Raw genomic sequence first — 15932 nt, 5'->3', positions numbered from 1 at the left:
GGAGGCCGCACGGATGATTCAGTGACCCGAGACTTTAACGAGCAGAGACAGCCATCCCTCACGGCATCATAAACGGAATGCGCTTTTTGGTGAGTCAGTGGGATGGTGGGAAGAAGGTTTTTCATGCCAAACCAGGCAGGAGGAGATGGGGCTTGGGTAGGTGGAAGGGGGTGCACGCTGCAGGTGAGCGAGTCACTTTTGCAAAGACCGGGGGCTGGGCTGGGCTAGCCCGTCACCGTCACCGGCTAGGAGGGGAGACCCCTGCTAGGGCATGGGTGGGTTCAGCTAGTACCCTCAGCTGGAGCTCACTGCGCAGGTGATCGGGAACCCGAGCCGACCACAGCAGGTACCAAATGCTGTTTTCTGTGCCAGGCAGTGTGAGGCTCTGGGTGGGGACTTGTGGTGAGCAGGATGCCAGCGGCCCTGGCCTCAGCTTGAGTGGAGGAGGAAGCAAAAGTCAGACATTGGGGGCGCCTGGGTGGCTCAGTCGTTAAGCGTCTGCCTTCGGCTCAGGGCGTGATCCTGGCGTTATGGGATCGAGCCCCACATCAGGCTCCTCCGCTAGGAGCCTGCTTCTTCCTCTCCCACTCCCCCTGCTTGTGTTCCCTCTCTCGCTGGCTGTCTCTCTCTCTGTCAAATGAATAAATAAAATCTTAAAAAAAAAAGACATTGATCACAGTGACAGTGAAATTGTGATTATAGTAAGTGCTGGGAATAACAGGTTTAGGGACCTATCAAAATAGCACGGGGGACATAGGCATCAGGGTTGGTGAGGACTTCCCTGAGAGGAAATACTTCTCCATCCACTTACTTTTTTTTCCTTTCAAAAGTTTATTTAGTATCAAGTAAGAGGAGACTTTGCTTAACACTACAGAACATTTCCAGACTTGCGTTACCAAAGAAAACCACATTATTCCCACTTGAACTTGGCTTCCCTTTTTATGCCTGTTGTTGACAAGGTTGGGGGGGGATTAGCATATGGCTGAAAGATAACTACATTTCTGTGGAAACCTTTAAAATGAAAGGTGAAGCTTATGTTAAAAGTCCATCCATTTACTTTTAAATGTCTTGACCTGAAACATAAAGGCTAAGGGGGGATTAAGTAGATAGATGGGAAGAGGGGAGGACATTCTAGGCAGCAGAAATGGTCTGAGGGGAGACTCTGGGGTGAGAAGGAACACAGGGTGTACAGACAGATGGCAGACTAGGAATGAGAAAGATAATCAGACAAAGAGGAAGAACCTCTCAGGCAGAAGTAGCAGAGAGTGCAAAGGCCCTGAGGCAGAGAACCCACCTTGAGAGAAGCCAGAAGCCCATTGTGGCTAGAAGGGGAAGCCAGGGCACATAGGTGTGGAGGCTGCATGGCCCAGACTGGCGAGGGCCTTTCAGGCTGCAATGCTGGGACCCTCAGGACACACAAAGATATCTGAAGCCAAGTGAGAGCCCAAGTAATCATCAGGGAATCCAATTTTTGATCAGAGGGGAGGGCAACGTGGCAAATGAAAACAGAGGGAGTGGTTGAGGCTGGACAGGGTCCCACTGAGCCACATTGAAGACATTTGACCTTATCCCGAGGGCAAGGCCACTGAAGGGTTTTAGATCAGGGAGCAGCGTGACCGCACCGGTGTTTTGGAGCTCTCTCCCGCTGGTGGTGAGGAGGGTGGACTGTGGGAGGCCTGGGCGGCCGTTGGGGTAGCCACTGGTGATGACTGCAACGGTCCAAGTGAGGGGGGAACGTTAAGGCATGAAGCTGATGAGACACTGCTCTACACAGAGGGCTGGCTCCTTGCAGCCTTCAATTACAGCCAATGTCCTCAGACAGGTTGGTGATTCTATTAAAGTGGCCCAACCTGGAGACCTGCATTTTACAGATAATGCTGCTTGAAGCGAGCTCATTCAGTGAGTGAATTATTAAGTTAGAGCATCTATGACTTAATTTTATCGGCAGTCAGCAAGGCATCCTTCAAGTAAAGTGACATTTGCTTTGCCCTTCCCTCTTAAACCACAACAGATTTGGTTCAATTTTAAACAGAAAATGCTGTTTTGCAGTATGCAGAAGAACCCAGAAACGAATGGAAATGCAATGCATTTGTTCCCAATCGTAGCCTCATTATTTCGATGGAAGCTCAGCAACTGGTAACAGCGGGCTTCAAAGAAAACAACCCAAAACGAACCAACTAACCAACCAACCCCTTAATTGAATGGGGTGGATCCTGGCTGAGACCTTCCGTGAGCACCGGAAAGGAGCGAAGTCAGCTATGGTTCAGGGTAATTAAATAGCAATTAAGCCAGGGTGGTCGTTGGTATTGTTTGGGTCTTGTATGTCTGCTGATTCCTTTGGTCTTGGTGCCCCAACCCTCAGTTAGGGTTGTGAAATGGTCTTTTTTCTTCCTGTCTGGCTTAGTTCCATATGTTTTGAAGCTCTGTTACGGCGTACGTACGCCATGTGATGACGAGGTCTTCCTACTGCTCTGATCACTTCTGTCATGACGAGAGCTCTTCCTTTCTATCTCCACTTAAAGTTTGGTTTGGGAATCAATGCGATCTGACATTAACCCAGTTACTCCAGCCTTCTATGCTTACGGTTTGCCTTCTATATTTTTCCCACCCATTGACTTTCAACCTGTGTCTTTATATTTCAAGAGTGTCTCTTCCAGGCAGCATAGAGTTCAGACTATTTTTTCCCCCATTCTGACAATTTCTGTTTTTTAATTGTAGTGTCCATGGTCACTGAATGTAATTTGGGGTATAGCTGGATTTCATCTATCATTTTATTGATTCTTCTTTGTTTTCGCTTATCTGCTCCTCCTTCCCTGCCTTTTAAAATTATTTGAGTACTTTATAGAATTCCATTTAATTTTTATTTTCTCGTTTAGCTATTCTCTCCCTTGCATTATTTTTTACAGTGGTGACCGTACAGATTACAATATACACCCTTAATTTTTTACAGCCTATTTATAGGTAATAATCTACCACTGCACGTAAAACATAGAAGTCTGGTCACTTTATAGCCTCATAACCACCCTCACCCTTTACATTATCATTGTTATAAATAATACATCTGCACATGTCATGAATCCATCAAGAGTGTTATTCTTTTTTTTTTTTTTGGCAGTGTTATATTTTTAAAGAGTTAAAGGTTTGTAAAGTAAACGGAAAAGGTCGGAAAAAAAAAAGAAAAACAGAAGACATCTGAGTCTTTTGCAGTTAGCCAGATATTTACCTTTTCTGCAGCTCTTCATTCTTTCCTGAGGATCTGGGTTTCCATCAGCTGTCATCTCCCTTCAGTCGGGCTTGAGACAGAGCACAGACCTGCCCGTCCCTGGGAGACGCGGTCCACATGTGGCCTACGTGCTCAATACGGCCACCTCTGCACGGAAAGCCTTTGTCTCTTTCAGGCATCGGAGGCTGACAGCCCCTTTGGAAAAGAACCTCGTGTACAGAGAGCCGATCGTCTCAGTTCTGGGTGCACTATGGTCATCGGTCCTTGCAAGGCCCATTTCTCGGTTTATCTCTACTTCCCTCCATTTCCCCACCTTGTGCCAGATCCCCACTCCTGGGCCCCTCCCCCTACAAAGGCATCCACTCCCATGCGCTCAATACATGGCCTTGGACAGCAATGAAGCCCCCAGATAGTCAGGGGTGCTCTGTGCGCTTTTAATGAACCAACATGCAGTCGTGCCCTAGAACTTGTTCCATCTCCAACCCCCCCATCTTCCTACCCAGCACTGAAATCTGCGCACAGACACGCGGGTCATCCGGTGTGCCGCCTCTAACGGCCGCAGGGGGCTCCTCCTCATTTTGCTTCTTTATTCCCCAGGGATGGAGACCGGCTTTGCCTCCAGCTGCCCAGGCTGCAGAGGACTCTGCCATGTCTCTGCCTCTTCCGGTCCCCTTAGGGATCTCCCTGAGACACAGGCAGGGGGAGAGCTGCTGGATCGGAGGGTGCATGTTGAATTCGTTCCCCCAAGCGGTCCTGATGGCTCTCCATAAGGGCAGCACCAGTCCCCCGACCCCACCCCCAAGGTAAGGCACCCCATTTCCTTACATCTTCACCAACAAATGGCATTTACCCAGCTCCCTAACTGTTGCCAGGCTAATGGGTGTCGCGCTGTTTCTCGCGGTCTTTGATTGGCATGTCTCTCATCACTCGTGTGCCTGAGTGTGTCCTCAGGAGCTTGGTAGCCATCCGGGCTACCTGCCTGCTCCTCCCCGTGCCTGGCTCTCCAGGGGTGCGCCGGCTCCCTTCTCTCCCCCCGTGTTGACTCGTATATCAGGTTTTGCTAAGGTCAGAACCATTGTCTCTTTGGGACGCCTTTGTTCATTTCTGCTCTGAACACTATTTGCATTGCACAGTTCAATGCCCAGGAGCGAAGTCTGTTTTCCTTAATTCCAAGTTCTCCCACAGGCGAGTACCTGAGAATTTTCCCCACGGACCACCTATGCCTTCCAGGTACTCAGCATGTTCACTCTTCCAATGCCAGAGAACACTTTTTTAAATTTTGAATTCATTTTGTTCTAATTCCCATATAGTTAACAGTGTTGTATTTAGTTTCACGTGAACAATATACTGATTCAGTACTTCCGTACATTACCTGGCGCTCCTCGAAAGGGCCCTCCTTAATCCGCAGCACCTGCTCCCCCACGCCCCCCCCCACCCCTCTCCCCTGTGGTTTCCAGCAGTGAGTCTCTATAGGGAGGGGTCTGTTTCTTGGTTCGCCTCTCTCTCCTTTCTCCCCCTTTGCTCATTTGTTTTGTTCCTTAAATTCCACATCTGAGTGAAATCATAACGGTATTCGTCTTTCTCTGACAATTTGTTTTGCATTATTCTCTCCAGCTCCATCCATGTCCATGCAAAATGGCAAGATCTCATTCTTTTTTATGGCTGAATAATATTCCATTATAGACATAGACCACATCTTCTTTATTTGTCTCTCCGTGGACACTTGGGCTGCTTCCATAGTTTGGCCACAGTGAAGAATGCTGTTGCGAACACAGGGGTGCATGTATCCCTTTGAATTAATGTTTTTTTTTTTTTAATTTTGGGGATAAATATCCCATAGGGTGATTCCTGGGTTGTAGAGTAGTTCTGTGTTTAATGTTTTGAAGAACTTCCATATTGTTTTCGACTGGCCACACCAGGGCGCATTCCCACCAGCAGTGCACGAGGGTCCTTTTTCTCCACACCGTCTGCCAATACATGGTTCTTGTGTTTTTGATTTTAGCCATTCTGACAGGTGTGAGGTGATATCTCATTGTAGTTTTGATTTTGCGCTTTCTGATGCTCAGTGATGTTCGGCATCTTTTCACGTGTCTGTTTCCAATGCCAGACAATATTTTACGAGCGTGAACATCTGCTGTGTGCTGGGCACTATGCAAGCATCATCTCCCTGAATCCCCATAACAACTCTGGGAGGGGGGCCTCTTATCATGCTCGAGCGACAGATATGAAACAAGGCACAAAGGAGTTTAGTAAATGCCCGAAGTCCTATAACTTGTAAAAGCGACCCAGTCAGGATGTTATCTACAGCTTAGATCCATTCTAGTTTATCTCAAATAATGCCTATTTCAAATAGCTGCTCTGTTCTAAGCAGCTCCCTGTCATTCATGCCTTATCATTCCTAAATATTGAAATTTACTGAAAAAAGTCAACCCCGGTGGTACCTTTGTACCTTCCGAGTCCCTCGTGTTTGAAAAGGGTGAGGCCAGGTGGAGGCGGGGGGACTCGGTGGCTGAGCTCACCAGTTGAGTTCCCAGGGAGAACAAATGTGTTACTAGGAGGCTTTCTCAGAGCCTGGTCCTCGAAGAGTGGCCTCCAGTGGGGGAGGGACAGAAAAATGGAACCTTCCTCTTCAAGCACAGGTGATTTCTCTCTGGCTCCCATGGCTCCGCATCAGAAGGGAACCCTACCTGCCCAGTGCACATATTCCTTACAGGCATCCGGTGAGCATTGACTGTGTTCGGCAATCTTGGTGATGAGCAAAAAGAGTGTCCCTTGTCCTGATACCTAGAGAGACAGAGATAACTGATCACATTTATGGGAATATTATTCTTCATGGACAGACAAGTTCTGGAGGAAGTAATGGTTCCATGAGGGTTTATAAGAGAAGGCCGTGTCTGATAGAGCAGGGGGGTGGGGTCCATGAAAGGATGGCTTCTCCTAAGAAGTGATGTTAGGGCTGATAAAGAAGAATGAGGAGGAGATAACTAGGAGAAGAAGGGGAAGACCTTCTCAGGCAGAGGGAACAGTGCAAAGGCCCCGAGGCAGAGAAGCTTTGAGAGGAACCAGGGTGGCTGAAGGGGAAGGCAGGGGCTAAGTGGGTTAAGAGAAGATTGTGGAGTCCAAAAGACCCAGACCAGATGGGGCTTCCCAGGCTGGATCTTCAACCTGGAATGCCAGGACACTGGGTATATATGTGAAGGCTTCCCAAGCCATGGGAGACCCTCGATTTACACATGTCCTCTATTTTAGAATTGATCTGGCTGAGATGGACCCGGTAGACATGAGGTTGTTCCTTTGTCACCTCCCCTTTCAATAATCTCCTGTCTCCCACGGTTAGAGAAGAGGCTCACTTCTCACCCACCCTGATTTTACCACCTCTCTGTGTGACGTTGTCCTGAGGTATAAAAACACCCAGAGGCAATGTTAGTGTCTGTTTTGTCAAGGCTCCAAAAACCCTCTCCCCAGCCAACTCATTCAGTCATGCACTTCTAATACGATTTCTCTTAATATGTTTAATAATTATCAAAATTCATGTGTATGATGCCTTTATCACTGATGTGCTAATGATTGTTATAGTAACACGATTGTAAAGGGAATTTTAAAACTTAGAAACTTACAGTCATAAAAAAACTTTAAAGCTAATGCCTATTCATAATTTGTTGTATATAATATATAATAGATAAGGTGATGAATAAAGAAGTGAAGTGATAAAAACATTACAGTTGGATCAAATTCTGCTGGAAGTGGAATGAAAATATACTTCGAAGGCGTAAAGAATGTAAATTTTTTGACTTAAAGAGAGACGTCACTGTGTTTTTTGGTATAATAGGGTGGTTTGCGTTCTTGTCCTATTTATACTCCGTTGGGTACGTTTAAATGAGAGTTATGATGCTTTACATATAAAGGTCAACATATACACTAGACCCCAAACAGTTTAAATTTATTAAAAAAAAAACATTTTAGATGCCAACTCAAATATGCGTGGGGCAACATATTTTTAGAGGATTCTTTTGTGGGTAACAGCAAAAAGTTTGAAGACACTTGCGAGCCATGTGCCCCAGGGGTGGTGGCGGAGATCGGAGGGAGGGAGCACGAGAGCGGCGTGTTCTCGGCGGGGCGGGGGGCGGGGGAGCAGATTCTGCCAGCTGACAGGGCTGGAGTTGGCGTGGCTTCCTGTGTTCACCAGTATGGCACTGCTACCGGAATGTATAGGCACTCCCAAAACAGTGATTTTGCCTGCTGGCACCGTTACTGTCTCCCCAGCATCAATCATCGTGCCTGGCACGTAGTAAGCACTCAATAAATCCTTCTGGGATGAATGAAGAGTGGACGTACCAAGCTCTCACTTTGTGTAGGGCATTGCGTTAAGGGCTTCCCATTTCATCTTCACCACAACCCTGCAGTTGTCGCAATTACTATCCCCATGTCAGAGATGGGGAAACTAAGGCACAGAGAGGCTACATAATTTGCCCAAGGTCACCTATCAAGGAAGTAGCAGATTGGGACTCGGGGGCCCTGACCAGAGCCCTTAACCATGACACGTCTCTGCCCAAGGAAGCATGGGGCAGAGTCTGTGTATTTGGGTTCTGAAACTCCAGGCACTTTGGGGCACTCCACGAGTGCGATACCCTCCACGGCCATCTACGCGACTCCCTGCCATCTGCGCTCTCCTCCTAAGTGGTTTTCCTTCTCTCTCTGTTTAATATTTCAGTTGACACATGCTGGGACATCCCGGAGTCCCCGTGTTACTGACCTACTTACTTATCCAACCATCTTTCTCACACATCAGGGGCAGCATGGGGGTGTGTGGAAGGAAGGAGGTGAGGGAGAGGGGAGCAGCCTCCAGCTGACAATAAGACAACATGAATAAAACCAACCTGGGTTCCACGGCTTGGAGACCGCAGCGGAGTAACATTCATCCTAAGTGGCTTTCCAAGAAAATAGCTCTGGTTCCTTCCACCCCCTAGAAGGATCTCCAAAGTTCCAGGTGTCAGGACATCTGTTTGTTACTGTTCTGCTTATAAAATGGAGGGACTTGGAAATCAAAGGTGGGCCCTTACCCCTTGGGAGTGAGGATTACAGCTCTTGATGACCCACAGGCACTGTGCCTGTCTTAACCAGACCTGCCCCCCCCCACGGCCCCCCACTCGGCCTAGCACAGAGAGTAGAGGACTACAGTGTACAGGGTCTGGGCCAGCGGCCTCCCCAGTCCTTTTACTAAGATGCCAGGTATTTACCTGCTCTCTACTGTCCCCTGCCCAGGGTGACATATTCCTGCTGGCCTCACAGGCCCAGGCCCCTGCTCCTACTGAGTCCCAGGGTCTGGAGTCTTAACGTCCCTTCTCCCACTGGGGGGTGACACTGAAAGGTGTCCTCTTTCCCCATTGCCCCATCCTAACCTGAGGGTACCCAAGGACCTGTCGGTCCAAGACTCCAAGTGGCACTCCCTGCATCATGCTCCAGAGTGGGGAGAGGAGAGGAGCGGTGGGGTGCTGAGTGGCTTCCCCTGTTAAGAGATCTGTCCCTGTCTCCCAACAACCTATGACCCCTTTCCCAGGAACGCTCATCCAGTCGCCTTCGCGTTCTCATGGCCAGTCTCAGGGGCAGTGAGGCTCAAAGAGCAGCTGCAGCCCCTATCGGGGGCCAGGTGAAAGCACTAATCTCCGACTACTCATCTTGGCCCCTGACCTTAACCCCAGGACCCTTGACCTCTCGTTCTGGGGCCCCTGATTTCTTCCCTTGGCGCCCCAGCCGCATCACCCCGGCGGCTTGGGCTGGGGCACCGTCGTGTTTGAACGGAGAGCCGGGGAGGCCGGCCCAGGTCTGCGGGGGGCCGAGGCCCGGACTGGAAGGTGGCGCCCTCCCGCCCCCGCCGGCCGTGACGTCAGAGCCGGACCGGGTAAAGTGAGCGGCGGCGGCGGGGCGCTGGGGGTGGAGACTGCAACCCGGAGCCGCGCGGACGGACCGAGCTCACGGCACAAGACAGGCAGCCAACGGCGACCCCGAGGTAGTGGGCGAAGCGGGGGCCGGCGGGGGGCGGGGAAGAACGCCAGCGCCGCGCGGGGGTCTCCGGGGCGGCCCGGGCGAGCCGGGGCACGGGACGCACAGGGCGCGGGGTCCCGCGGCGCCTTCCGAGCGCTCGTTCGGAGGAGAGGGACCTCGGGGGCGGCGGAGAGCGGGACGGCACCCTACGGGCCCCAGGTTCGGGCCCCAGACGGCGCTCGCGGGAGTCACCGAGCCGGAGCGCAGGTACCCCGAGGACGCCCCCGCCGCAGGTGCGCCGCGGGTGGGACGCCGGGAACCGGCCCGCGCGGCCGCTGCGCGCGGCTCCGGGGCCGCTCCTCCTGCCGGGCGAGGTCGGAGCGTTGCGGGTGCTGGCAGCCCCCGGCCCGCCGCGGCCCCTCACCGCGCGTCGCGCCCGCAGCCCAGCCGCGGAGCCATGGCCCTGAGCGAGCTGGCGCTGCTCCGTTGGCTGCTGGAGAGCCGCCACTCGCGGAAGCTCATTCTGTTCATCGTGTTCCTGGCGCTGCTGCTCGACAACATGCTGCTCACCGTCGTGGGTACGTACGCACCGGGCGGCCCCCCGCCCCGGGGACCCCTTCCCTGGGCCCCCCCGCCCCACCCGTGCGCGCTCCGGGAAAGTTGGAGAACACATTTTGCAAAACCCCTCCTTCCTCCACGCCCCCACCGCCCCCATCCCCCAGACGGCCGCCCGGGGCTAGTTGCAGCCTTGTTTTGTGGCTTCGTTTTCCCGGTGGTCAAGTAAAAAAAAAGTGACATCTGTTAAGACCCAGAACTTGTGTTTCCTCCTGATAATTTCCTGCTTCCCCCTGCCTACTTCGACCGCGATGAAAAAGATTTCTTCTAAGAACCAGCAACCCCCCCCCCCCCCGGGGTTCAAACTAATGTGACTCTAATTATGCCAGGCAGCAAGGTGGGTTAACAATTCGGCTTAACGTTTAAAGGAACAAGTCAACAAACCTCCCCGCAAAAAAAGGAACGACATGTCCGTATATAGCATCCGTGCATGGTTGGAGGTGGAAACGTTTCAGGATCTTTTCAAGAGCAATTTGAACAGTGTTGGTTTCAGTCTTCTCCCTGTAATGGATTTTTGAAAAGCAATTAAAATCCGGGTCTCTTAATTAGTCCTGTTAATAGCAGAGTATTTGGTATGCTTTTCCTTAATGTCCAAATTTCTAATGTATATATATATTTTTTAATTCGGATCCTCAGAGGTGGGTTATTCCCCTCCTCTCCACTTGCGGGTCTGCACCTCCAGGATTACCAGAGGAGTGGGGCGCATCAGAGTTCAGTAACAAGGACCTCGCTTCTCCTTTGTGTCACACACGTGCCCAGACCTGCTTTTACATCCGTTTTTCTTTCCCTTTATAGAAGTCTCAGGAACTTTTACATTGTCCAGGTCGTATCAAAAATCGCGGACTCCCACTCAAGTAATAGATGAAGTGGGCCTGTTGCAGAATTTCCAAATTATTCCTTCCTGTGGGTTTATCTTCCCCTAAGACACATAATGAAATTTCGATTTCTGTTTCCTGGATTCATTCACCGAAAGGTCTTTCTGAGCCTCTTTCTGAGGAACTCTCCTTGACCCCAGGTCAGCCCTGAACAGACTTCAGACCGCATTTTGCTTTCCTAACCTATTCCTGGGAGGGAACGCCGTCATGAGCAACCCCCCAGAGGCCCAGAACCCCGGGCAGGTCCCTTCTGCACAGAAGCAGACGGAGTGCTCGCAGCCTCCTGGGGCTTTGTTCTCTCCAGTGAGCTCAGCCCTGTGTGGTCCTTCCAGTGCCAGCGCGGGGATCCCCTTCCAGGGGCAGACCTCTTTGGGCCTCATGTGGCATTTCAGGCGCCCGTTGGTTGTTTTGCTGCCCTTTGCCCTGGGGGGAGGGGGGGGAAGCTTCTGTGCAGCCAGTGACTTCCCCTTGTGTTTTTGTCCGCAGTCCCTATCATCCCAAGCTACCTGTACAGCCTTAACCATGAGAAGAACACCACGGAAATGCAGACAGCCAAGCCGGTGCTCACAGCCTCTACCTCAGGCAGCTTCCAGAACATCTTCTCTTACTATGACAACACCATCATAGTCACGGGGAACAGCACGGGAGAACTTCACGGGGGGCTGCCGCAGCCGGCCACCACTCAGCACACGGTGACGAACGCATCCGCTGCGCCTTCGGGCTGTCCCAGTGAGGACAAGGACCTCCTGAATGAAAATGTGCAAGTTGGCCTGCTGTTTGCCTCTAAAGCCACCATCCAGCTCCTCACTAACCCCTTCATAGGAATGTTGACCAACAGGTAGGTCCTATTATTTTGGCCAAGGAGGGTTTTTTTTTTTTTTTTTTTTTGTTAAAGATTTTGAGAGAATGCCTGTGTGGGCACGCATGGGGAGGAGCAAAGGGGGACCCAGGAGAGAGAATCTGAAGCCGACTCTGCACTGATTGCAGAGCCCCACATGAGGCTCGATCCCACAACCCTGAGAGCCTGACCTGAGCCCAAACCAAGAGCCGGAGGCTTAACCGACTGAGCCACCCAGGTGCCCCTGATCAAGGAGATTTATATTTATATTGTTACCAGGTTGTTTCTCCCTGGGATCCTGTTTCTAGTTCATTCATCGGAAGGTGGAACACCAGTGGTGGGTGAGCTGGGGGAGAAACCCGATCTCTTCCTCCTTTTGCTTCTTTCCTTAATCGCGATTTCCCATTTGTTCAACCTTTCTGTTGCCCCCTCTATTGCTTAGAAAGGAAGAAACTATTGAAAGAGCATAAAGGGGCCCTCCCCAAGTGGGAGAACTCGGCTTCCGTCTAAATGCAGGATTCCATTAGTACATTTGTCAGACGCGCCCTCGGGCAGCAGGAACTCTGCGGCCACATGTCCTCCTCATCGGATTCTGCGTGTCACCCTGCTTTGTCTTGTCTCCTACCTCGGGTCATCCACCTCCCTGCAGAGAGCCAGGGTGGTTTGCTTTTGAGCTGGTGTGCTGGAGACTGGAGATGCTGGGGGGGGGGGGTGCGTGCGGGGACTATGGAGAAAGCCCAGTAGTCCTGCTGCATACATGGAATCTTCGCGGACGCTGAGCCGTGGGCCATGTAAACAGCTCCCTGGCCAGTCACTGAGCTGGGTCCATGTGCACAAAGGGACAAGTGAGGCTGTTTTCTGGATAAGTCAAACCAGCCGATAATGCCCCAAGCTAGATTTATGTTAATCTGGGTGTTCTGGATTTTGTTGTTGTTTTTTTGTTTTTTTGGGTTTTTTTTGGATCTCTGCCCCCCCCCCCCCCCAATTTTGAATAATTGTTTCCATCTCCACTGTCACTGGCCATCCGGCTAACATTCTACAGCTGAGGTGGCCCAGCTCTGCCTGGTATGTCGGGGGCTCAAAGGCGAGGACAGGAGGCTTGCTGAGAAAAGGGAGAGGCAGCCCCTGTAGGCCTTAGCTGCAAAGAGGGGGAGCTGGTACAGTGCGAGTGGGGGAGCGGATTGCCCCCCCCCACACCCACACACTCTTACACTCCCCCCCCTCCCCGTGGCCCTCAAGGCAGAAAAATGGTAGAGAAGAGAGTGCCGGGAGTCGTCCTTGTGAGCCAGGCCCAGATACAGGAGCAGAGATCAAGATTGCACCTGGAAAGGAGACCGTGGGAGGGGGGGCTCTGAATAAGGAAGGCAGGGCAAGGGGGATGGGCCAGGGCAAGGCTGGAAGAGGCCCCAAGTGCCAGGCCGAGAGTGGAGGGGGGTTCTGTTGAGGTGAAGGGGGCAGCTGGGAGCCACTCAAGGTTCCAGAGCCAAGTTGAAGAGTCAGGGAGCCAAGCACAATTTTCAGTAGGTCAGCCTGGCACCCCGTGTAAGCTGGGAGCAGGGACATCTTCACGTTCACCCAGGCTTTGGCCTGCGGTAGGGGAAGCAGGCCTGGCTACGTTACTCGCAGGGCCCTTTGTTCAAATAGTATTGAGCATTTCAGGACCGTAACAGAGCGTTAAAGCAAGCACAGGGCCCTCGTGAGAGCAGGCTGGCCCTAGGGCAGAGAAGAGGTCTGTTGAGGGAGGGCCCCTGGGGTGGTGGCAGAGGCTCAGAGAGGCAGATCTGGCCTCTTCCCCCGCCCCCCCCAGGAGGCCCTGAGCCGCACACACATGTTGCTGGTCACATACCCATGGCCAGCTGGATGGAAGTACATCTTAAGCTTTTGCAGTCTGACTCTCTGGACTGGGTAGCGGGGCCCCTGAATAAATTTTAACAATCCCAAGTTGAGCCGATTTCCCCCCCACCTCCGTCTCTGTCAAGCAATATCATGAAGTGTCAGGTGACATGCTGAATAAATGGGCCTCGCAAGGACAGGATGGGCTGCCTGGGAGCCCACCTCGAAGCACGGTTATCAAGGTGCCATTCGGAGGTTTCGCAAAACCAGGGGCGCCTGGGTGGCGGCGCAGTCGTTAAGCGTCTGCCTTCAGCTCAGGGCGTGATCCCGGCGTTCTGGGATCGAGTCCCGCATCGGGCTCCTCTGCTGGGAGCCTGCTTCTTCCTCTCCCACTCCCCTGCTGTGTTCCCTCTCTCGCTGGCTGTTTCTGTCAAATAAAATCTTTAAAAAAAAAAAACAAAAAAAACCACAGCTGGTGCAGGGTTGTTCTCCTCTGCCTCTAAGAGCGCTGCTTAAAATGCGTCTGGTGTAATTACAGAAAACGTCCCCGGGTTTTGTGTTCTGAGAAAGCAAACAGTGCAAGGGCTAGATGAGGAAGATTGAAGACATGACTGTAATAAGGGCTTGCCGATCACTTGGGCACGAATCGTCCTAGCCGGGGAGGGAAACAGAGCGCTCAGAAACTCGGCTGAAAGGGTGTGAACGTTCCAATCTTCCAAACGCAAATGGCAAATGAAAAGCTCTTTAAAAAATCCCATTCTTGTTTTTAATGCTTTGCTTACACCATGGGGAAGAGGCTTGTTTAAAGCCGGACAGATCTTTTCCCCTATGAAATACTCCAAAGGCTTTGATGTTGCAGCCACGCAAGGCTCCTGTTTGGGGCTCCAAAAAAAAAGGGGGAGTCTTCCAAGAGAAACCTAATTTTGTTTTGTGACCTGTGAAATTTGGTCTATTCTTATGATGAGTCCTCTACTTTGCAATTTAGAGCAAAACTGTAATCCCTGACTTGTTCCCCCAGCTACCCAGCACATTTCCAAAGCCTCTCTGGGGCGGGCTGCCTTGTAATACGGAAAAGCAAACAGGTTGTAATATTGATGTAGTGTGAACTCTGTTGTCCCTCCAAAATGATCCTGAGTTTTGTATATTTTTCCATGTTGTCCAAGCCCAGTAGGCATGAATTTCAGGGACTTGCGGCATTTTCTGGGCCCCCACAGCTCTGCTCAGAGACGTGGTGCGGTCCGCTTTCCTTTCCAGGACTTTCCCTTGTGAGCCCCTGCAGATAGTCTTTTGATGTAATTTGTGCCAACCGCATCCTCAGTTATGAACGAGATGTGACTCACATTTTCAGGGTTGTAAATAAGTGTTTAAAACAGCATTTTGCAGTTGGTTAATAGGTTTCTGATTAAAGAAAGAGCGGTAAAAGGCACAGAGCATCAGAGCTGGAAGGGACTTTAGCAAGGGCTTTGGGGCCTGTCCTACCATGTTATAGGCAAAGGAGTTTGCCATGCAGGAAGAGAAAGCCTCCGCCCCAGGCAGCGGCCGGACTAGAGCCAGTGCCCAGACTGTCTGCGTGTCTTCCTCCCTTCCTGTTCTTTCCACCTGCTCCATGATTTATGGGTTTTACAGTTTGCTACTCAGGATGAACAGTGCAAGTCAAAACCTGTCCTCCTTGTATCCTTTGGGGTGCTATCTAATTGTACCAGGCTGAGCTAGTGAAAGTGAAAACCCAAACAGTGAGTTGTTGATATATATATCTATCGATAGATATATATATTTGAGATTTATTTATTTAGAGTGTGTGTGCATGAGCTGGGGGAGGGGGAGAGGGAGAGAGAATCTCAAGCAGAGCCCCTGCCGAGCATGGAGCCGGACCTGGGACTTGATCTGATGACGCTGAGATCATCACCTGAGCTGAAATCAAGAGTCAGACACTTAACCAGGAGAGCCACCCAGGTGGCCCCTGATTGCTATTTTTAATCACTGGGTGGGGAGTTTAGAAAAAAGCAATGTGGTTTTTTGGGCATGGACCCTCCCTCACCTCCCCAGCCCCAGAAAAATATCTCTTTCTAGCCCCTGGTATGATCTGGCCCTGCTTGCCAGCTTCTGACTGGGGGGTAAAGAAAGGCCTCCTACATCCCCAAAGACTAGGGGAGCTACTGTAGAGGCTGGTTGGAGCTACTCCTTTCTAGAGCCTTTTGCTGTAAGTGGGACCCACTCATCACCTGCATCAGGGCCAGACCCTCCTGTTCGTGGTCAAGGTGCTGGGCATGAATGGCTCTTAAGGGGGGGTGGTGATACGAGAGACAGGCTGCCTGTTTGCTGTTTTGAATATTGGATAAGAGCCCTCCCTCCAAACCCTGAAAGTAAAAAATGATAATTCCTGAGAAACGTTTAAGTGCCCATTGGGCTGCTAATATGATACAAGTTTTATTCCTGTTTATTTCTGTTTGATTTTGTCTCCAGGTGCTATATTTTTACTGGAAAACAGGTACCCAGAGAGGGAGCGAAGGACCTTTGATTTTGGGAAGAGTAGTGATCACATATCCCACAGCACACTTTCCAAAGC

At 51.1% G+C, this 15932-nt stretch overlaps 1 protein-coding gene across 1 annotated transcript in view; it reads left to right on the top strand.

Annotated features, from left to right (window-relative positions):
- The first annotated feature begins 9157 nt into the window (after positions 1–9157).
- Positions 9158–15932, top strand: part of SLC18A2 (solute carrier family 18 member A2) — a 36821-nt gene continuing 30046 nt past the window's right edge. Inside the window, exons 1-3 of the mRNA XM_045803235.2 lie at positions 9158–9230; positions 9648–9783; positions 11182–11533. Of these exons, the coding sequence (XP_045659191.1) occupies positions 9663–9783; positions 11182–11533 (473 nt within the window). The 5' untranslated portion in view covers positions 9158–9230; positions 9648–9662. The remainder of the gene's footprint in view (positions 9231–9647; positions 9784–11181; positions 11534–15932) is intronic.

This window comes from Ursus americanus, chromosome 6, assembly GCF_024610735.1.
Source record: "Ursus americanus isolate L20-20 chromosome 6, mUrsAme1.1.p, whole genome shotgun sequence".
In the NCBI taxonomy this organism is placed as follows: Eukaryota; Metazoa; Chordata; class Mammalia; order Carnivora; family Ursidae; genus Ursus; species Ursus americanus.
Note: the sequence above shows the minus strand (reverse complement) of the source record. Positions and strands in the feature narration are given on the sequence as shown.